Source organism: Sapajus apella, unplaced genomic scaffold (genome assembly GCF_009761245.1).
Source record: "Sapajus apella isolate SASKATOON/1434 unplaced genomic scaffold, GSC_monkey_1.0 scaffold52, whole genome shotgun sequence".
Taxonomy (NCBI): domain Eukaryota; kingdom Metazoa; phylum Chordata; class Mammalia; order Primates; family Cebidae; genus Sapajus; species Sapajus apella.
In genome coordinates this window covers 4,804,968-4,828,267 of record NW_022436992.1, presented here as the reverse complement: position 1 = coordinate 4,828,267, position 23,300 = coordinate 4,804,968, and the positions used below count along the sequence as shown (strand labels likewise).

Here is a 23,300-nt window from a genome sequence, read left to right as displayed (position 1 = left end):
TGCCAAGTGTATCATGGAAATTCAAGAGAGAAGAATACTCTTCAGCAAATAGTGCTGGAACAACTAGATAGCTATATGCTAAGGAATCCATCTGGTTCTATTTCTTACGCTGTATATAGCGATTGATCCAAATAGAATACAGATTTATATTTAAGAGATAAAACTATCAAATACTTGGAAGAAAACATTCAGTAACTCCGTAAATTTAAGCCAGAACTCCTATAGATACCGCATAATTGGATCTTGATTTTGCTACTGTGGTGGTTGTTTTAACGAGACAACGTGTTTTTTTATTGGATTGCTTCACCGAATCACATTTAATGATATTATTGATATGGATGGTATTGTGTTCTGAATTGGGCCTTCACAAAATTAATTTGTTAAACTTCTTAGACTCAGAACTTTAGAATTTGACTGTATCTGTTGATGTAATCTTCAAGGAGGTAACTAAGTATGCCTGGATATTTTAACTATTTATTGGTTGATTATGTATTCAGGGAGGGCCACGTAGCAACTGTTGCTGGATTCCAAGTCTCTAGGTCATTCCACTATGCATTCAGCACTCTAGATCTGCAAATTTCCCTTAAATTGCCATTTCCATCATGGCTTCAGTTTGTATATAGAGCAAAGACGAGACATCCTCAGACCATAGCTATGTAAAAATCTCATGAATATCTAACATTGCAGCCATCTGTAGACCATTAACAATCACGTGTAACTTGAGCTGGGTTTACGTGAATATAAGTATACCTCATTTTATTGTGCTTGATAGAAACTGCGTTGTTTTTTTTTCAATGGAAAGTTTGTGGCAACTCTATATTGAACAAGTCTATAAGCATAGACTTGAATATAAGCATAGTTCATTTTATTGAGCTTGATAGATACTGCATTACTTTTTTTTTCAATGGAAAGTTTGTGGCAACTCTACATTGAACAAGTCTATCAGTGCTGTTTTCCAATATCATCTGTTCACTTCAAGTCTTTGGGTCACACTTTGGTAATTTTGCGATATTTAAAACTTTATTATTATTATATCTGTTGTGGTGATATGCGATCAGTGATCTTTGATGTTACTTTTATCATTATTTTGGGCCTTGATGAAACATAGAAAAGTATATACTTAATCAATAAAAGTGTTTGTTCTGACTACTCACTGGCCACTTCCCCAGCTATCTCCCTTTTCTCAGGCCTCCCTATTCCCAGAGACACAATAATATTGCTATTAGGCCAATTAATAACCTTTTCATGGCCTTTAATTCTTCAAGTGAAAGGAAGAACTGCATGCCTTTTGAGTTAAATTAAGAACTAGAAATGATTAAGTTTAGTGAGGAAGGCATGTCCAAAGCTAAGATGGGCTAAAATTGAGGCCTCTTGTGCCAAAAAGCCAAATTGTGAATAAAAAGAAAAAGTTCTTGAAGATCGTTAAAAGTGTTGCTCCAGTGAACACAACACAAATGATTTAAAAGCACATTCTTATTGCCGACTTTGAGAAAGTCAGCAACATTCTATGAAGGCTGAGAGAGTTGAGGAAACTGCCTAAGAAAAGTCTGAAGCTAGCAGAGGTTGATTTATGAGGTTTCAGGAAAGAAGCTGTCTGCATAACATAAAAGTTCAAGGTAAGGCAGCAAGTGTTGATGAAGAAGCCGTAACAAGTTATCTGGAAGATCTAGCTCGGATAATAAAGGTAATGACACTAAAACCTGGATGACAGCATCTGTTTATAGCATTGTTCGTTGCATATTTTAATCCTATTTGTTGAGACCTGCATATCAGAAAAAAAACTTTCAAAAATATTACTGCTCATTGATGATGCACCTTGTCGCCTAGGCATACAGATATATGCAAGATTTATGACTTTTTTCATGCCTGCTTCTAACACAAAATCTGTTTTGTAGCCTAGGGATCAAAAAGTAATTTCACCTTTTAATTCTTGTTATTTAACAAATACATATCACAAAACTATAGCTGCCATACATAGTGATTCCTCTGATGGATCAGGGCAAAGGAAATTGAAACCCATCTGGAAAGGATACATCATTCGAGATGCCATTAAGAACATGTTTTTGATTTAAGGGGGAGCAAACTATATCATTATTCACAGGAGTTTAGAAGAAGTTGACTCCAACCTTCAAGGATAACTTTGAAAGGATCAAGACTTTGGTGGAGAAACTAACTGTGAATGTAATAGACACAACAAGAGAACTCAAATTAGAAATGCAGCGTGAAGAGGTTACTGAATTGCTGCAATCTTATGATGAAAGTTGAAAGGATGAGAAGTTGTTTCTTATGGATGAGCAAAGAAAGTGATGTCCTGATGTGGAATCTACTCTTGCCAAGGGTGCTGTGAACCTTTTTAAAATGACAACGTAGTGTTTAGAACAACACGTAAACTTAGCTGATAAATAAGTAGCAGGGTTTGGAAAGGGTGACTACAATTTTAGAAGTTCTACTGTGGGAAAAATGCTAGAAAACAATATTATATGCTATATAAAAATCACTCATGAAAGGAAGAATCAAATCAATGTGGCCAACTTCATTGTAGTCTTATTTTAAAAAACTGCCACAGCCACCCTAACGTTCAGCAACCACTGCCCTGATCAGACAGTAGCCATCAACATTGAGGCAAGACCATTCACCAGCAAAAGAATACTACTTGCTGAAGGCTCAGATGATTGTTAGCATTTTTTTTAGCAATAAAGTACTATTTTATTAAACAACATATATTTCTTTTGTAGACATAATGTTATTGTTCACATAGTAGACTACAGTATAGTATGAATAAAACATTTATGTGCATTGGGAAGCAAAATACAAAAAAAAAACCCCAAAACCTATGTAACTTGCTTTTCTGTGATATTAGCCTTATTTAAGAGGACTGGAACTGAATGCAAAATATCTTTGAGATATGCCAGCATGTGGGTTTTTGGTAACTCTCCCTCTTGTCAACCTTGTCATAAGCAAGGCCACATATGTTCTTAAATACTGAATTCTAATATGCATGACATGTGGATAGAGTTTTTAAAAGTGGATAGGCTAGAGCAAGCTTTGTTGTAATCACTCCCATCTCAACTACCCAGGCATCAGCTGTGGAAATAGCAGACACAGTAAGATAGCACTATGGTGAAAATGTGTTTATTTTCGTTATCTAGGGTTCCAAAGACTGGGGTGAGTAAAATACTAACATTAACAAAGCAAATTCAACAGAGAAGTGTGTGTCCATGTTGAGTTGGAGAGATGGTCTGCTTTAATTTTTGACTCCGTAGTAATTGCTGGATCAGTTCTAGACATTTTCCAGCTGCCTCTAGTTTTTGAACTTGCAGACAAAGGAGAACTTTTCTTCACAAGGCACATCCTTCCATCTCTTGAATCCTATAAGTCAATGAGAAGAGTTAGAGATGGGAGACCAGAAAGAGTGTGACCCTCCTGGCTTTAGGACTCAGGACAAAAAACAAACATCCATTTCCTGGATGAGGAGCTACCTTTCCTCTATCCCAGTCCCAGTCCCATCCTTAGAGCTAAGCAGGAGAGAACAGAAACAGGTGGATGGATCCTCTGACTCTTACCTGAGCTTGAGGACAGGCTTACACAGTAGCCAGGATTAGTGCTGCTTGGGGCTCCAATGTCCCAGGATTTGTAGGAGACCAGGGACCCACTGCTCCAGTGCCAGCGGCGGTTCTAGATGGGGAAGATCCAGAACAGAGGCAGTGGTCACTCAAAAATCAATAGAATCACTGGGCCTGTGTGTACACTCAGAAACATGCCAAGACATATGAGAAGAATAAGCATTGTTATCTTGCTGAATGTTGTTTCCTTTCCTTTGCTTTTGCTCTAAACTTCTTCTTTCCTGGACTATCCAACTCACTACCCCTGTTTCACCAAGAAATAAATGTTTCTAATTTGACATAGAGATCCAGAGTAGCTCACTTAAAAAGTGGTTCATGATTTTTTGTCTTTGAGGCCCAAGACCTTCATATCCAGCATAGCACTGGATGCCCATTAGTTGTTGTTATATTATTTAGTATACTACCAGGTTCCCAAATGCCAGCAGTAGATTCTTTACCATGAGTGTTGTTTTCTATATAGTCAGCAATCTAGTCTCTCTTATGACGCTGACTATAACAAAATAGGTAAGAAGCTGGTGCATAAAGATGTTTTGTTGACTGTAGACAGAATGAGTTTATTCATGAATGCCCAGGACACCTAGGAAATTCAGCCTTCCACCTGTAGTAAGTGCACCTTGCTACACAGAACATTACAGGATCTGTAAGCAGACTGATTTCTGAAAAGTGATAAAAGCTGGTACTTAAGAGACCAGAGCTTGAACCTCATTCTTACTTCTCAAATCTTATCATTAGGAGATAAAGAAGGCTGCAGCCTACCTTTTTGGGGTCATGGAGGCCAATCCAGACATTGAAGTCATCAGTGCCACTCTCCTTAATCAGTGAGGCCACAAAGGTGCCCTCAGACTGGGTGAGCACAGACACTAGGTTGCCCGAATTCATGTTCTGACAGTAGAGCTGTTGGGGAAGAAAATGGAGCACTCAGTGGAGGAGGAAGGTGTGAGGATATACTGAGTCCTTTAAGAGGGCAAGTCAGAAAAAGGACACACAGTAACGTCCCTGATGATGCCGCCATCGACCACCAGCATCTTTGTGCTGGGAATGTGCTGAATAATGGGATAAAGTAGATTGGAAAGTTTGGGGCTGATGATCGGGTCGTAAGGGGTTCAGTCTTATCTCATTGCAGCCACTGAATACACTGGAGAGAGGCAGCTTCCCCTCCCTTCATGAGCCTCCCTTCCCACACTGCTCTCCTCACTCACATCTGCATCAATCCAGGTCTCACGGTCTTCATTAAAGTAGTAGCAGTAGGAGCGATAGGCATTGGTGCCTTCTGGGCAGCTGATCCGGGCCTGGGGCAACCCTGTGTGGGTCTCTTGGCCTAAAAAAGAAGAGACAATTAAAAGAGGTTCTCAGGGTAAGGTAAAGGCTGGAAGATGAGGCGGAAGCTTCTGAGGTTTCTTTATAGGAACAGAATATAGTCTATTATGGGGTGACTGCTCACTTTTGCTCCTGCATCCTATATCTTCTCTTTGGTTTCTTTGATCAGAGCAAAAACACAGAATGGATAGGCTAAAGAAACATGTCTCCGGTTTCCCTTTTATGTCTGGGACTCAGGCTCTTCTGCCTTGAAGGACTTAGGCTTCTACTTTTCTCAAGCCTGCGTTGGTTTCCCTGAACAAAAGGCTCTCCTCAGTTCTCCACCTCGTTAGTGACTCTCTACACACAGGCATCCCCAAATCCACCATCACTTACAAAGTTAATCAGATAAGCTCATGCCAACTGTGGCAGTGGCTTATAAGGGGTTATTTTAAATTCTAGCTCAAACTCCTTAATGAGATGTGGATGTATATAAATGTGATGAGATCAGCAATAAAGATCACTAAGTACCACAAAACAATCCTTAATGGTGATTCTGTGCTCTCTCTCTCTCTCTCTCTCTCTCTCTCTCTCTTTTTTACATGTAGACCTATATGCTTGGGGATAGAGTGAAGGCTTCAGGGCTAGACAGGGTTGGTTGGTAGAAAAGAGATCTTACCTTGGCTCAGAGACAGGAACATCAGGCAGGAGATCAGCATGAAGTATGAACTGGTCTGAGCCATGCTGAGCTTCAATGAATCTCTTCCTTAAGAGGCAAATCAACAATCTCTATAGGAGAACACAGAGAAGGAGGTTCTGAGAGATGGAGAGCGAAGCATCTATTACCTTTCTTAAAACCTCCTCTCAGAATTTCTGAGACCAGGAAGGTCCTCTGAGACATCAATAGCTTCAAATGTTTCTCTTGAGAGCTTTGGGATTATCCAGACTCAGTAACTAAAAAACAGCCCTGGATCCCACTGAGGCTTCACTACTACTAAAATCTCCTGGACAGAAACTCATGCTGTATCTTCCCTAAGATTTTAGATTTACAGTGCATGTCAGAGGTGCCTTCTTCCTGTAGTGCCCACTTACCTGTTGGCTGAATCTGAGGTGGCTTCTCAGGCCAAGCAGCTGTAGGCTCTTTATATTAGGATCTGAAAGATAAGAACCACATCATTCAAGCAAAAGGGGTGGGGGTAAGGAGTGAGTTTCGGGGCATAGACAGGGCATTGACGGTAAATGAGTCTGGCACCAGTAGAAGCCTCTTCCTGGCACACACTGGGAGTGGTCACAAGTCAGGTCCCCTTCCAGCAAATAATTTGGCAAGCTATCTAAGTCCAAGATGGACTTTGCTTTTGCTCAGCAGAAAACAACTGAGGGTTCACATGTCCTCTAGCAACCCAGAGGGGAGCAGAGAAGAGTAGATTTCCTTCTACTACCTGTAAATTTGTAGGCTCCTCTTTAGTGTCAGGCATGGCAAAAAGTTGGGAAGGAATTAACTGATTCCAAATAATTTAAAACAATGTGCTGTGGCATTAAGTGGTTCCTCCACGTCTTTTTCGGCTCACAAACTTCTCAAGATGTACCTCAAGAAATAGGTTAAATTTATATTTCTAAATATTTAACGTGTCCAGCAAGGTTTGCGCTAACAAAATATGGATATTGTCAATGTGAGAATTGTAGAGAGCTGATGCCTAAGACAACTTAAAGTAGCTCGCCATGTGAAGTCAACTGCTTGTTAGTATGAAGTCAATGACGGTGTGATGAAATTGAATACTTACCAGAATCATCATGGAATAGTTATTTATAATTCAGGGAATAAGTGCGAATCAGAATGCAAAATTAGGAAGAAAAAACTAACCTGAATGTTCACAGAAAGAGAGATGAGTATATGAATTGGGACAAATGGATTAGCAAAATATAATAAAATACTAAACAGAATTTAAACAGATTAAGGTAGATATCTATATTTCAACTTGGACTGGTAGCAAAACCATAACATCGAATACAAAATTCAGCTGCAGGAAGTTACAAGCTTTTTCATAAACTTTATGTATGGTTTTAAAAGACAGATTAATATCAAATTTTGTTTATTAATCAATTCTCATATAGTTTAAAGAATAGAAATCTGACATATAAGAATATATATTACAATTTTTCATAGTATTTGCCTAAGAATTTCTAAGTTTTTTTTTTCTCTGTATAAAAACTAATGATGGGCCTGGTGTGATGGCTAAAGCCTGTAATATTAACACTTTGGAAGGCTAAGGTAAGAAGATCACTTAAGCCCAGGAATTTAAGGTCAGCCTGGGCAACATAGTGAGACCCCATCTCTCTCTCTCTCTCTCTCTATATATATATATATATATATATATATTTTTTTTTTTTTTTTTTTTTTTTTTTTTTTTTTTTTTTTTTTGCTGGGGAGGACAGAGGTTTGTGGAGGGGGTATGGGTCTGGAGCGAAGGTTTGAGTCCTGAGAGAAACGCCGTCAGGCGGAAATTCGGGGCTGGTGGAGTCAGGATGGGGGATGTGGGGGCCTCAGCGCTCTGGGAAAGAAGGCAATGGGTGGGGTTGTCGTCGGAGCGGAGTGAAGGGTGCTCTTTGGAAGGGCCAGCTCCAGGGACCCGGGCTTCTTACTTCCCGGCAGTCCCGCGATCAGGGCGGGCTAGGCTGTCTCCAGGCGGGGTTGGCCGGAGCGGAGTTGCAGGATAATGCTCACATGAGGTGATTGGGTTTCCAGCCTTTTGACTGGGACATACTGTACAGTTTAAATAATAGACACCTGTCTGGCTAGTGCCCGGGACACCTGAGAGAGAGAGAGAGAGAGAGAGAGACACACACACACACACACACACACACACACACACACACACACACATATATCTCCAGGTATACATATGCATGTGCCTGTAGTGTCCACTACTTAGGACGCTGAGGTGGGGTATTGTTTGAACTCAGGAGGTTGAGGTTGCAGTGAGTTGTGGTTGTGCCACTGCACTCCAGCCTGGGTGATAGAATGGGAAACTCTTTCAAAAAAACAAAAACAAAAACCAATGATGACAAATGTTAGCATTGTTTATTCTCACTGTCTGGTTCATATGTGTTTTTTAAATTAATCCAATTTATTTCTGCTTTTACAAAAAGTAGTTATGCCTTTTAAAATGATTACAACCAGAGAATGATTTCTATTTTTCTATAAGCATTCTTTTTTCTATAAATGTCCTTCAGTTACCAAAGGATATAGTAAGGTAAGAATCTAGTATACTTGATACCATGACATATTTATCTTGTAAAAATTAAACAAGCAATTAATTTTTTTTTTAATTTAAGACAAAGTATTAAAAAGTACTTCATGGCATAGGATTTTCTTCTCTTTTTTAACTTTTATTTTAAGTGATACAAATGCAAGTTTATTACATAGGTAAACTTGTATCATGAGGGTTTGCTGTACAGATCATTTCATCACCCAGGTACTAAGCATAGTACTCATTAGTTATGTTTACTTACACCCTTTCTCCTCCCACATTCCACCCTCCAAAAGACCTCATGTGTGTTGCTCCCCTTTATTTGTTCAATTGTGCTCATCACTTAGCTCCCACTTATAAATGGGAATATACAGCATTTGATTTTCTGTTCGTTTGCTAAGAGTAATGGCCTCCAGCACCATTCATGTCCCTGCAAAGGACATTATCTCATTCTTCTGTATGCATCACTGAATACTCAGAAACACCTACTCTATCAAGACCCCAGTTACTTAATGTATTTACTTGAGTGTATAGTTTTCAGAGAAGTTGTAAGTTCCTTAAATCCACAACAGATGCTATTTTCCTGTGGATCTCTCTTACTATAACGAGAGCTTTGATTTTGAATTCTAAGCAGTGGGTAAGGGTAGAAGCTCAGAGGCCCTGCAGATAGCTCTGACACAAGGAAATTCTGGTATTGGGTGGGGGGGCCTTCTTCCTGGCACACCCTGGGAGTGGTCACAGATAAGGTTCTTTTTCACAAACAGCTTGTGAAACTGTGCTCACCAAAGCAGCAACCAGGTGCCCAGTTCCCATGGCCCTCAGCAGCTCACGAAGAAGCAGGGGACCTTCCAGGAATGGTGATAATGGGTGTGTAGGGAGGAGCCTGGGAGGAGGGGCAGGGAGTGTGTGAACCTAGAGCAGCCCCATCTGTGGGACAAGTGACAACAGAGGCAGCAGGACAAGATGTGGAGCATCCTGCCTGGGGCAGTGGGAAAAGGGAGGGACACAGCTCATGGCATGCTAACGTCATTTACCGTGAAGTAATGACCAGGCATGTCCGGAAAGGAGCCTGTGGTAAGAGAAACTCCCGTGGAAGAAGCTCAAGGGTTCTGGGGACTGCACCTTACATCTCACTGCCCGGAAGTAATAAATCAAGTCTAATGCCTCTTCAGAACTGTTGCTAGAAACATTGAGGAGAAAGAGGAGGGAGAGAGTGATGATAGTGATGATGCTTTTAGCAAAGTCACTCTTAACTGTTTCTGCTAAGCACATAACGGTGATGATTAAAGCTTAAACTATAATTCTCTATGTACCTTAAAATATACCCCCTTTCATATAATAGTTTAGAATATTTATATTATTTCATTTGCAAAAACATGTATATTATAATTTTTATGCTCTGAGAAATATTTTTTACATGTGTTAAATATGTTAACTTTAAAAAAATATCCCTACATATTGGGAGGCTGAGGTGGGCAGATCACAAGATCAAGATATGGAGACCATCCTGGCCAACATGGTGAAAACATAATCTCTACTCAAAATGCAAAAATTAGCTGGGTATGGTGTTGCAAATCATGTAGTCCCAGCTACTAGGGAGGCTGAGGCAGGAGAATTGCTTGAACCTGGTAGGCAGAGGTTGCAGGGAGCCAAGATCACACCACTGCACTCCAGCCTGGCGACAGAGCAAGACACTGTCTCAAGGAAAAAAAAAATCCCTACATAGAAGAGAGATACCTTAGTCAAAAAACATGCTTATCCACAGAAAGTTGGATTAACTTGCCCAAGTTCACACATTAGCCACAACATGAGGCATAACCAGAATTCAGATCCAATGAACCTGACACCAGGGTCTGTGCTCTTTATTTCTCTGTTCTATTGCCCACTCTGCAGAAGTTCTAAAATTCTGACACAACTGGTAAGAATGAAAAGTTATTGGTAGATGGGATCACATATTGTTCCACTCCCTCTCATAAGGAGACAGGTATTCAGAGAATTTTATTGTCTAGTTTAGACAATAAAATTGGATCCCTCCTCTCTGAAGAGAACCACTATCCAACGGTGATCAAACAAAATCCTGAAACTCCAGTCCACTTCTCAGTCTGTGCTTCCTTCCACCACTTTGCCCCTCCTTTCCCCGCGGACTCCAGCAGCTATTTTACTTTGTGGTCATTTTGTAAATGCTTCCCATCCACGACCTCATCTCCACATGAAAGCTGGAGTTATACCATATCCTCCTCTGAGTGTCTGTAGTCTCTCAAGTTTCCTTAACCACCATCCCACTTCCTCCATTTATTATGCACTTCCCAGAGAAACAGAGTCAAACTCAGTATTGTGAATACATTGTCTCTACTTCCTAGTCTCTGGACCAGTTAACTAATCAACTGAGGTTGCTGATGGGGTTTGACTTATTTTTGTGAGACTTCCAAGGAGGAATCGCTCTGTCAAGGACTGTTACCAACTTCCTATTATAAGCCTATGGACTAGAGGGAAAATTGGTTTAGGGAAAGCTCCAACAACTCTGATCCTCAGCTTCAGAGTGAGTTATCTTTGGGAGGAGTAATGGATCCCTGAACCCTAAAACACAAGAAGCTAAACGTATAGCCATGATCAGAGCCATCATCTGTCAAACAACATTGGACTTTTAAAACACACATTGATATTAGCTACAGGACTAACACAAATACCCTAAAATCTGAGATTTAAGAATAGAAGTGGAGTTTGGAGCTCAGATTTTTATCCCCTCTCATGTGAAAAGATTGTTTCTTCAGAGGAACAATGGCCTGCCTCAAAGATGTGGTAAATCCACAAATCTAAACTGAACCCATAATGGATGTCTTGTTATGGAATTAGAGAAAATGTAAAAGTGGAAGCCAAATAACCCTTAAAAAAATACCAATATGTTAATTGAGATGACTATTAACCAGGGTCCAGATAAATCAAAAAGGAAAACAAAAGAAAGTTAGGTGTTCCCTCCAAAACTTTTGTTGAAATTTAATTGCTATTGCAATACTACTAAGTCATGTGACCTTAAAGAATTAATTGTGCTATGAGGCCTCTGTTCTCATGGGTGGGATTAATGCCAGTATAAAATGGCTCCCTTTATTTCCTTTTCCTTTTCTTGTCATTCAGTCTTTCACCTTGAGATGACACAGTAAGAAGGCCATTGCAAGGTGCAAGCACCAAGATATTGAACTTAGTCTCTAGAGCTGTGAGAAAATAAATTTCTGTCAATTATAAATTCCCCCATCTCAGGTATTTTGTTCTAGCAGCACAATAAAGACTAAGATAGAAATGGGTACCGGAAGTGGTATTCTTACCATAACAAATACCTAAAAATGTGTGTCAGCTTTGGAACTGGGTAATGAACAGAGGCTGGTTGGGTTTGAAAGAAGAGGCTACAAAAGTCTACACTGCCATTAAAGGAGAGTTAAGGGCTATTCTGATGACGGCTCAGAAGAAGGAGCGCTAACAGCCAAGCCTAAATCATCTCTGAGATTACTTAAGTAAATGTAAACAGAATGTTGTTAGCAACATAGACACTAGGAGTAATTCTGGTGTGGTCTTAGATGGAAACAAGGAGCATGGTAATGCACGATGGAGGAAGGGCCATCCTTTATATAAAGTGGTAAAGAACTTGGCTGAATTGTCTTTGTGTCCCAGCAATTTGTGAAGGCAGAATTTTAGAATCATGAACTAGGGTATTTGTTAAAAGAAATATCTAAGTAGTAACTTGTTGAGGATGCTGCATGGCTCTTTTGACCTAATAATAGAAAGAAGCAACTTAAAGTTTACAGATGTTGGGCTTAATACCTAGGTGATGAGTTGATCTGTGCAGCAAATCACAATGGCACATGTTTACCTATGTAACAAACCTGCATATCTTGCACATGTAGCCTGGAACTTAAAATAATAGTTGATGAAAAAAAGAAGACATAATTTATAAAAGATAAACAAAATGTAAATATTTTAAAAAATCTGAGTTGCTTTGTTTTTAAGAAACAAAAGGCAAGTCAACAAGAGTAAACTGAAAATATAGCCAAGTAACCATTTGATAAAGAGATTAGTATGTATATAAGAGGCCAGCTGCTTCTTCAGCAAGACAATTCATCAAGACAATGGAAGAATGAGTCCAATGGCACCTTGGAGATTACTGGTGCTGCTTCACCCTTCACAGGTCCAGACTGCTGATATCTAGGGGATAGAATTACACTGAAAGCTGGACCTTGGAAGCTTTTGAGACATTGATGCTCAATGCCTAGAGCTACTTCAAGTCCCTGATGCCTACATTCCTGAGCAGCAATTCTTATCATTTCATAAGTGGCTTAAAGGATCTAGATATGGCTCCAGCCACCACTCCAGAAGGTACGGGATATAAACATTGGCAGTGTCTACTGGGTGCTAATTTTGTAGACTTATTACAGATTTCAAAAGATGCCTCAGAGAGGCTGAGGGCTCAAACAGAATTGACACAAGGAAAGGGTCACCACAGAGTATATCCATGAGGGCAATTTCTAGTAGAACTTTGGAGGATGGGTTGTCACCAAAATGCTAACTGTAGATCCAGCAGTGTGAGATGCCACCTGTAGAGAGCTGCATACAAGAGACTCACCTGTGATAGCTACTTCCTGGGATGCACCCAGCAAAATCATGGGGGCACAACCCTCATCCCAATGTGTAGAGAAGATTTGATTTGAAGCCAGAGATGATTATTCTCAAACATCAAGTTTTAATGTTGCTTGCTTTGGTGAGATTTGGACTTACTGCAGACTTATTATTTTTTATTTTCTGTTTCTCCCTTTTGGAATGGGACTGTCCATCCTGTGCCTGTCCCGTCTCTGCATTGCAGAAACACACAACTTAATTGATTTCATAGCTGGAGAAGAACGTGCTTCAGAATGAATCGTACGTGAGTTTCATACATATCTGATTTTGATTATATTTAGATGAGAAGCTGGACCTCAGACATTTAAGAGGATACTATAACAAGTTAAGAATTTGGGGGCTTTTGGGATGAATTGAAACATTTTGTACCTGAGACATAGATGAGTTTTAGGTTGCTAGAATGCTATAGTTTGAACGTTTGTCTTCCCCAAAATTCATGTCAAAATTTAATTGCCCCTGGAACAGTGTTAAGAGGTAGATGTGGTGATGAGGCGATGAGAGTTCTAAAGAACAATTCCTCCTTTCTGGAACACATACACACACACACAGGTTTGGGGCACTAGTGTGTAAGTAAAAGACAAATTAAATTCCAGATTGAAAATTGGGTGCTTGATATCTTACATTTATTCACTTTCTAACCTGTTCTTGTGGGGCCTCTGTCCTTGGCCATAATCAATGGGTGGTTATGTGTTAAAATCAGTTGGCTGGGCACAGTGGCTCACACCTGTAATCCCAGCACTTTGGGAGGCCAAGGCAGGTGGATCACGGGGTGAAGAGATGGAGACCATCCTGGCCAACATGGTGAAACCCCGTCTCTACTAAAAATACAAAAATTAGCTGGACGTGGTGGTGTGCGCCTGTAATCCCAGCTACTCGGGAGGCTGAGGCAGAATTGCTTAAGCTGCATGTGTCTGAATCTAGTGCCAACACATAACAGCTGTTTGGGTTTTTAAAACTTGTGTTTTGGGTTCAGGGGTACACATGCAGGTTTGTTATATAGGCACATTGTGTGTTGCAAGGGTTTGGTGTACTGACTGCTTCATCACCCAGGTAATATGCATAGTACCTGACAGGGAGATTTTCAATCCTTACTTGCCTTCCATCTTCCACCCTTAAGTAGGTCCTGTGTCTTTGTTTCCATCTTTTGTGTCCATATATGGTTTATGTTTGGCTCACACTGATAAGAGAGATCATGTAATATTTGTTTTTCTATTCCTGTGTTAATAGCTGTTTTAATCTTGCAGAAGTTACCTAGTCTTTCTCTTGCCTTCAGTTTTTTTTTCTTATGTGTCAAATATGATTCCTAGCAGCACCTCCATTATTAGCTTTTCACGGGGATTAAATGGTTTCTAATTAGGCAAGCGTTTAAAATTGTGTCTGGCACGGAGAGCATGTGACAAAAATTAACATTTAAAAATCAGCGGTCTCTTGTGAAGCGGAAGAGGCTAAGTTATAAGTAGGTTTACTTACACCTGCAGAACACAGCAGGCCATGGAAAGTCCTTGGTGCATTTGGTACCTGTTCAGCTCCTTTTTTTCCAGTCTAAAGTTGCAGACACGCTATTTTTCATATGGATACTAAGGATTAAAACAAGTGGAAGATACTTTCTCTCTTATATGTCTAAAATCTCAATTACAAGGACAGAAAGCAAAGAATAGCTCTTGGAAAATGGTAAATAGCACCAGGAATCAGCCATAGCCTTGCAAATTCCTAAGCATTGTTGGAGAGGCTTATCAGAAAATTTCCCCACTTAAAGATATATCATCACTAGATTTTCAGGAGACTGCTTTCCATATACGAGAAGACTGCTAGAGGGAATCTGATGGGAAAGACCTGGAATGAGGTTCTTGGAGTCTTGTAAAACTATGTCACAGGAAACGGCCTTGTGAGCCAAAGGACAATGAGATAAACCTAGAAGGGATAGGAAATACAGTTTATTATAAAAAAGGCATCATTTTGGAACAAAGTAGCTACCAGGTAAATTTTATTACCTTGCAGGTGGAATTTGGTCAGTCACATGTGCAAGCAATAAAGTTAATGACGTCTCAATGTGTTTACAGATATTGATAGCAATAAAGATTTTTTATGGGAATACTGTGTCAATTGTTGACACAGTATTGAACTAAATCTCTGTTTTATATCATCCTAGTTACAGTATATTTCATTATGTATTTTAAACTATTAGATCTTTTGTATCTGGAATGTTACTGTTTGTTTGAAATCTTCCTAAAGTAAAGAAGAATTCTCATATTTAAAAAAAAATTACTCCGGTGGAGCGCAATGACTCATGCCTGTAATCCCAGCACTTTGGGAGGCTGAAGTGGGCAGATCACCTGAGGTCAGTAGTTTGAGATCAACCTGACCACCATGGAGAAACCTCGTCTCTGCTAAAAATACAAAATTAGCTGGGCATGGTGGTGCATGCCTGTAATTCCAGCTACTTGGGAGGCTGAGGCAGGAGAATCTCTTGAAGCTGGGAGGCAGAGGTGAGCCGAGATCGTGCCATTGCACTCTAGCTTGGTCAACAAGCGTGAAAACTGTGTCTCACAAAATAAAAATAAAAATAAAATATGCTACAATGAATTTTTTTGTTGTAACTTTTAAACAATTAATTACTTTTTTTTTTTTTTGCAAGATACATTTATTATGGTACCAAGTATACTGGACTCCTACCTATTGTATTCTTTAGTAAGCCTGAGGAATGTCATTGGCTCTCTTATTTATAAGAAAAAAGGTATCTTAACATGGCTATAAACTTTTAATATAGCATGACTATTTTTACTAAATGCCGAAATAAGTTAGATTAACTTGACAAATACCTATGAACCTGCCATGTAGAATAAATAATGTCAACCTTTGTTATCTTTGTTTAATATTATAGTTTTATTTAAAACATTATTTAAATAATTATAAATTCTCCAGGCAAATGCTGTGATACATTTTTCTGTATATTCTGTGTATATGCAACAATGTGGCAAAAATTATCTCGCCAGAATCTAATAACTTGATCTTGTAATTCCCAGTCTCAAAAAGATAGAAAAATAAATTTGTGCTCATTGAAAATTACACAGTCTCAGGTAATTCATTCTGGTATAACACCTAAAATGAATGAAGACTAGAAAAATTCCTACCTGGTACCTATCACCTCTTCCTGACATAACCAAGAATTTACATGATGTGTCAATGTATCACAATAAAGAATATTTTAAGGTCGTATGCACCAGAGTACTTAAATGTAATTACATTTTTATGAATGAGATATTTGCTTTGATGGAATAAAAACATTTCTTTTAAAAGATAGTTTGAAACTGTGATATAGGCCATGTTGTCCTTCTTCTATTCCTCTTGTCAGATGCCTGGATGGCTGAAGCACTGGCAGCCTTCTTAGAACATGAAAGAAGCCTGTAGGGATTATTAACATGCAAAAGACAATGGTTTAGAAGGGTAAAAAGACTAGGTTAGCTGATAATTGTGTAACTTTCATACCATGCCTGTACATCTTTTAACATGACATAAATACATCTCAGTCTTGTTTAGCCATTTTAAATTTTAATTTTGTAGTGTTTGTAGCTGAATCATATTCATCTGCAACGCTCTGTCTGTAGGGCTCTGCTCACTGGCAAGTCATTAGGGGGATTTCTTCAAGTTCTAAGAAGTCGAAAGTTGCCTTCTCCATCAGCAGTTTTTCTTAAGGGAATATTAAAAATCAAAATCAAAAACAAAAAAAAAACAAAACAAAAAACATGAAGCAAATACATTTTTAAAAACGTTGAATTCAGGGGCTATATGTGCAGATTTGTTACTTGGGTATATTGCATGATGCTGAGATTTGGGCTTCTATCCATCCCATCACCCAGATTGTAATCATAGTACCCAAAAGGTAGTTTTTCATTCCTTGTCCTCCTCCCTCCCTTTCCCCTTTTGGAGTTTCCAGTGTCTATTTCTCTCATGTTTATGTTTGTGTGTAACCAATGTTGAGCTCCCATTTATAAGTGAGAACATTTGGGATGTTTTTCTGTTTCTGTGTTAACTTAGGATAATTGCCTCCAGGTGGATTGGATAAAGAAAATGTGGTACAGGTACACAATAGAATACTACACAGTCATAAAAAAGAATGAAAAAAAAATTGTGAATAAATTATCATAATACATTTTGAAACTTAGAGAGGGTAGAATTTCCTAGAAAAGCTAACATACTCACTCAAAAAAATAGAAAGCTGAATAGATTCATAGCCATTAAACATAGCAGCATAGAATCTACAGAAATTAAGTCAAACTAAATAACCATGCCCATAATATTTTAAAGGGCATAAGACATGAGGTATTTAATAAGCTTATATAGATCAGATAATTCCAATTTTACACAAACCATCAGCAAAGGCTATAAATAAGGAAATTTCTATACTTCATTTCTTGAATATATTATAACGTTTATACCAGAATGAGATAAAAATATATAGGAAAACAGAGCTAGAAGTCTAGATCAATTACAAACTTGGAAGTGAGAGTCCCTCCAAAAATGTCAGGAATTCAAAACGAGCATACATATAGTGTGACAAGTGGATTCTTCATATTCAGGTTCAAAGTTATATTCCTTTAGTAATATAATCTCAGAAGTGACATCCATCACTTTTGCCATATTCTATTTGCATACACTAGTAGGGGGTGCTAAGGACAGGTTTGCCCAGTTCATGCCCACCGCTACATCCTCTCCAGGACACAAGTATACTGTCCATGGAATCTGAAAATTGCCTGTCCCAGTCCACCATAGATTGGCATGAGAACTCCTCCAGCGACTGATGTCAGACCTATCCAACCTGCTGCTATCACCACAGCTTGTGCCCACCTGCACATATCAGTGAAGATCTGGGGACTAGCCTGCCCAGCCCATTGCAGCCACTGCCAACACCAGTGCAAACTGTATGGATCTTAGAAGGTAGTCCCACCACTCTTACCTCCATCACCAATGGCACTCCCACAGCCCAGGGAATTGAAAACAAACCCATCTGCCTGGCCCATCACTACCATTTATAGCACCTCAGCAAGCCACCTGGAGGCCCAAGAATCAATCTGCCTGGACCTGCTAAAATCTGTGCCATCATATGCCAACCTGGGACCCAAGAACAGGTATGGTCAGCCCACTATTAACCACACTGGATTCCAAAGACCGGCTCACTTAACATCTCAATCCCAGAAAAACTTCACCACAGTCTTTGCCAACAACCATATCCTAAGCCATCAAGAAAATCAAACACCACTAACACAACCAAATATATCATACAAACTACATTACTAAATGGCCCTTGAATCAGTGTTAAAGTGTCCTACTGAAGCAACACCATAGATACATCATCAGAAAAAAGCTCTCCCCTATGAAGGCAAATTTGAAAAATTGGAAAAATGTGACTGTTATACCCGATGTATAGATAAGAATGTAAGGAAACAGAAAACATGAAAATACAAGGAAATATGATACCACCAAAGGAACACAATAATTCTCTAGCAATAGATCCCAATCAAAAAGAAATTTATAAAATCTAGAAAAAAATTCAAAATATTAATATTAAAGACATCAGTGAGATATGAGAATACTAAAAAGTAATATAAAGAAATAAAATTCAAGATTTAAATGAAAAATTTGCAAAAGAGATAGATATAAAAAGAAACCAAACAAAAATTTGGAACAGAATAACTCATTCAATTAAATAACAAACTCCTTGCAAAATTGTAATAGTAGACTGCTAGGTCAAGCAGAATAAAGAATTTCAGAACTTAAAGACAAATCTTTTCAAATCAAACCAAAACAAAGAAAAAGAAATATAAAAGAATGAGCAAAGCCTAGGTAATATATGGGATACCACAGAGTGATCAAATATTCAAAATTTTTATGTCTAAGAAGTTGAAGAGAAAATGAAAGAGTTGGAAAACCAATATACTGAAATAATAGATTAAAACTTCCAAAGTCTTACAAAATATTTAGACATCCAAATACAGGAAGCTCAGAGATCCCCAAATGGACACAGTTTATGGCACATTATAGTCCAACTGTCAAAAGGTACAGACAAAGAGAATTCTGAAAACAGCAAGAGAAAAGCATTTAGTCACTTATAAAGTCACCCTTTTTATACTGGTGGATTTCTTAGCAGAAACCTTTAGTCAGAAGAGAATGGGATGGTATATTCGGAGTACAGAAAGAAGAAACAAACTGCCTGCCAAGGATCCTATGCTTAGCAAAGTTACCCTGCATAAATGAAAGAAATAATGCCTTTCTCACACAGACCAAAGTTAAAGGGATTCACTACACTGGTCCTACAAGAAATGCCTTAGGAATTCCTGTACCCAAAAGTGAATGAACAATATATACCATCATGAAAACATAATAATATCAAAACCACTGGTAAGCAAACACACGGAAGAGAAAAGACTCCAAAGTTATCACTACAGAGAAACTCCAAACCACAATGATTAACAATGAAGAGGAAAGAAGAAACAAAAGATGTGCAAAACAATCAGAAATCAATTAATAAAATGAGAGGAATAAGTGTTCAAATATCAATACAAACTTTGAATGTAAATAGAGTATGCGTTCCACTTAAAAAACTGGCTGAATTGATTTTTAGAAAAATAACTCCACTGTATCCTAACTATAATAAATTCATATCACCTGTAAAAACACTGAAAGTAAAGAAATAGAAAAAGAAATTCCATGCAAATGTAAACCAAAAGCAAGCAGGAATAGCTACGCTTATATCAGATGAAACAGACTTTAAATCTAAAACAGTAAAAAGGGACAAAGATGTTAATTGTGTAATGATAAAAAGATTAATTCAGCAAGAGAATACAATAATTCTAAACATAAATGCACCCAGCATCAAAGTACCAAAATACATAAAGGAAATAATATTAGATTTAAAGGGACAGAGAGGGATTCCAACGGAAGAATAGTCAGGAACTTCCACATCACATTCCCACTCTCAGAATTAGATAGATAATCCAGAAAGAAAATTTACAAAGAAACATTGAATTTAAACTGCATGGTCAACCAAATGGACCTACCACATACAGAACATTTCATCTAACAGTTACAGAATTCACATTCTTCTCATAAACATATGGAACATTCTTTAGAATAGATCAAATGTTAGGATACAAAACTAGGTATCAACGAATGTTAAAAAATCAAAATTATATCAAACATTTTCTTAGACCACAATGAAATTCAACTAGAAGTCAATAATAACAAGATTTGAAAATTTTACTTTGGAAACTATACAAACGCATGGATATGAAAAAGCATGCTCTTGAATGACCACGGAGTTGAGGAATAAATTAATAAGAAAATCAAAAAATACCTTGAAACAAGTGAAAATGGAAACACAACATACCAAAACCTATGGAATACAACAAAAGCAGTGCTAAAAGGGAAGCTTGTAGCAATAAATGCCTACATCAATGAAATAGAACAATTGTAAATAAACAGTCTAATCATGCACCTTAAGGAACTAGAAAAATAAGAACAAATCAAACCGGAAATAAGTCAAAGAAAATATATACTAAAGATCAAGGCATAAGTAAATAAAATGGTGACTAAAAACATATAAAGAATCAGAAAAACGTAATGTTATTTTTAAAATGATAAAATTAATAAAATATTTTCTCTCTTTTATTCTTCGTTACTCTAAACTAACCAAGAATAAAAGAGAGAAAATAAAAATAAACAAAATCAGAATGAAAAAGGCATTACAATTGATACCACACAAGTTAAGAAAGGTCATCAGAGACTATTATGAACAAATATACCCTAACAAATTGTAATACCTAGCGGAGGTAGACAAATTCCACATACAACCCTAACAAAGTTGAAACAGGAAGAAATAGAAAACCTGAATAAACCAGTGATGAGTAATACAATTCAATCAGTAATAAATAGTCTCCCAACAAAGAAAAGTTTGGGAGCAGATTCTGAATTCTACCAAACATTCAGAAGAGAACACCAATTATCTTTAAAATATTCCCAAAAATTGAAGAGAAGAGAATTCTCCCTGACTCATTCTATGAGGCCAGCGGCGAAGACTCCTCCGAAGACTGAGAAGTGACTGCTATACACACCTACAGTGACCTCATTTTTGACAAAGGTGTCAAGAAAATACTCTGGGGAAAAGAAAGTCTCTTCAATAAATGGTGCTGGGAAAATTGGATATCCATATGCAAAAGAATGAAACTAAATCCCTCTCTCTGGCCACATACAAAAATTAAATGGATTAAAGACTTAAATTAAAGACCTCAAGCTATGAAACCACTACAAAAACAAACATTGGGAAGAATCTTCAGGACATAGGTCTGGACAAAAACTTTTTGAGTAATATCTCAAAAGCATAGGCAACCAAAGCAAAATGGACAAATGGAATCACACCAAGTTCAAAAGCCTTTGCACAGCAAAGGAAACAATTTACTTCAGTGTGGCAAGTTTTCCCAAGCCCTTGGTAGGTCCAGATGTGCTGTCCAGTAGCAGGGATGAGCATTAAAAATGTTAGAAGTCTATCTGATACTCTATTGTGCTGTGGCTAAGCTGGCACTCAAACCAAATGACACCATCTTTTACATTCTTCTCTACTCTTTCCAAAGGCAGAGGAGCAGATCCCTGTAGCCACTGCCGTCGCAGGCCACGGGGAGGGAGTATTGCATTCTATTCAATGTTCCCTTAAGGTCCAAGGACTCTTAAATCAGCTTATGGTGAATGTCGCCTGGCCTGGGACTCACCCTTCAGGGAAGTGGGCTACTCTTTGGCCCAGGGCAGGTTCAGACATGCTGTCAAAAGGTCAATTCCTGGAATGGATGGAATCAAGGATTCTAACAGCTCACTTGGTGCTCTACCCCCGTGTGGTTGTGCTGCTACCTAAGGTGCAAGACAAAGTCCACTTTAATTTTCCCTGTGCTCTTCTCATGCAAAAGGAATGTCACCTTATAGCCATCACAGCTGGTAATGTGCTGAGTCTCCCGTGAAGTGGGCAATTCTCAGAGGCTCACCCAACTCCCTTGACTTAGAACGTGGGCATCACTGCTGGTTATTCAGGTTCAAGGGCTCTTTGGTTAGCAGATGATGAATGCTTCCAGGACTGGGCCCTTCCCTTAAAGGCAGCAGGTTGTCTAGAAATGTGTGTGTGTGTGTGTGTTTAGAAATATAGGCAAGGAGGTAGGGCTTGGAACAGGAACCTCATGACTCTTGCCATTTTGCTATCCTACTGTTGCTGAGCTGGTATCCGAGATTCAAGACAAAGTCCTCCCACTCTTCAGTCTCTTCTCTTCAAGTAGAAAGAAGGGGTCTGTTTTGAAGCCACAAGCTTTGCAGCCTGGAGTTAGGGAGAGAGGTGATGCCAGCACTCCCTTAGCCACCACAGTTGGTGATTCTGTAGATCTCATTCTGCCACCCAACCACTGTCCACTAGGGCCAGTTCAGCACTAGGACTCGCCTTGCCTATGAGTTGCAGTCCTTGTGGCCTAGACTGCCTTGCAAGTTTATTTAAAGAACAGAGCACTTTAGCCTGCAGTGGTGAGGTGTGCAGAAATTCAAGTTCCAATTATTGGGATTGGAAATTCTCCTCTGACTGGAGCTGCTTTAAATCCTCCATATGTGGGCATATTTCAGCTGAGGATAAACCAAAAATAAAATTCTAAGCCTTCCAACCATCTGAATGGAATCCTCCTCTCAGCAACGACATTCCAAGGCTAACCGGAGGGACTGGTTCAGGCCATGATCGTGGGCAGGGGTCAGACATGCCTCATTGTACCCTATCCCTTTTGCAATTACTGATAGAACAGAGTCCTTAAGTTTGATGTGAAGCATTTACAATCTATTCTCTCTGAAGCCGGATGCCTGGAAGTTTCATCTGTATGGTAAAACTTTGTTTTCCACAACCTCTTTTCAATATAACCCAGACATTACTTTCTACTGATTCCAGGTCTTTAGATAATAACAACTTTTTCAACCAATTTCCATTAGAAAAATTTTAAATCAATCTATGACCTGGAAGCGCCATCCCCGTCACCCTCAGCTTCCAGTTGTCCTACCCTTCCAGACCAAACCAATGTTTCTACATCTTACATGTGTTTGATTGATGTCTCATGTCTCTCTAATATGTGTAAATTAAGCTGTACCCCAACCACCTTGGGCACATGTTCTGAGGATCTCCTAAGGGCTGTGCCACAGGCCATTAATCACTTATATTTGGCTCAGAATAAATCTTTTCAAATATTCTACAGAGTTTGACTCTTTTCACAGATGTGAGTTTGGTCTGGTTTTCCTTCAGGCTGCAATAGGACAGTGCTTAGTTTGATGCTTCACAATTCCTTTACTTTCCTTCTCATAGGCACTCAGAGATGCTCTCTGCACCACACTGCTGCTGCTGTAGGTGGGAGAGGGCTGGCGTCAGCAATTCAAGACTGTTCTATCTTTTCAGTGCCTCTTTCAG

General features: G+C 38.7%; 2 protein-coding genes across 3 annotated transcripts in view; one reads left to right on the top strand and one right to left on the bottom strand.

Moving 5' to 3' along the window:
* LOC116526842 (lithostathine-1-beta) overlaps positions 1 to 23,300 on the top strand; it is a 60,893-nt gene that overhangs the window by 17,667 nt on the left and 19,926 nt on the right. The window lies entirely within an intron of this gene.
* On the bottom strand, positions 3,117 to 7,092 carry LOC116526841 (lithostathine-1-alpha). Of its 2 annotated transcripts, none has more exons than XM_032243476.1 (6): positions 6,004 to 7,092; positions 5,599 to 5,724; positions 4,823 to 4,941; positions 4,380 to 4,517; positions 3,564 to 3,675; positions 3,117 to 3,369 (listed from the first exon to the last, which is right to left on the bottom strand). In XM_032243476.1, the coding sequence occupies exons 2-6, from the start codon at positions 5,660 to 5,662 to the stop codon at positions 3,302 to 3,304; spliced, it is 501 nt and encodes a 166-aa protein (XP_032099367.1). In that variant the 5' UTR covers positions 5,663 to 5,724; positions 6,004 to 7,092; the 3' UTR covers positions 3,117 to 3,301. The 2 variants fall into 2 exon arrangements, with proteins under 2 accessions (XP_032099367.1, XP_032099368.1); XM_032243477.1 differs by having other exon boundaries at positions 5,599 to 5,668; positions 6,012 to 7,091.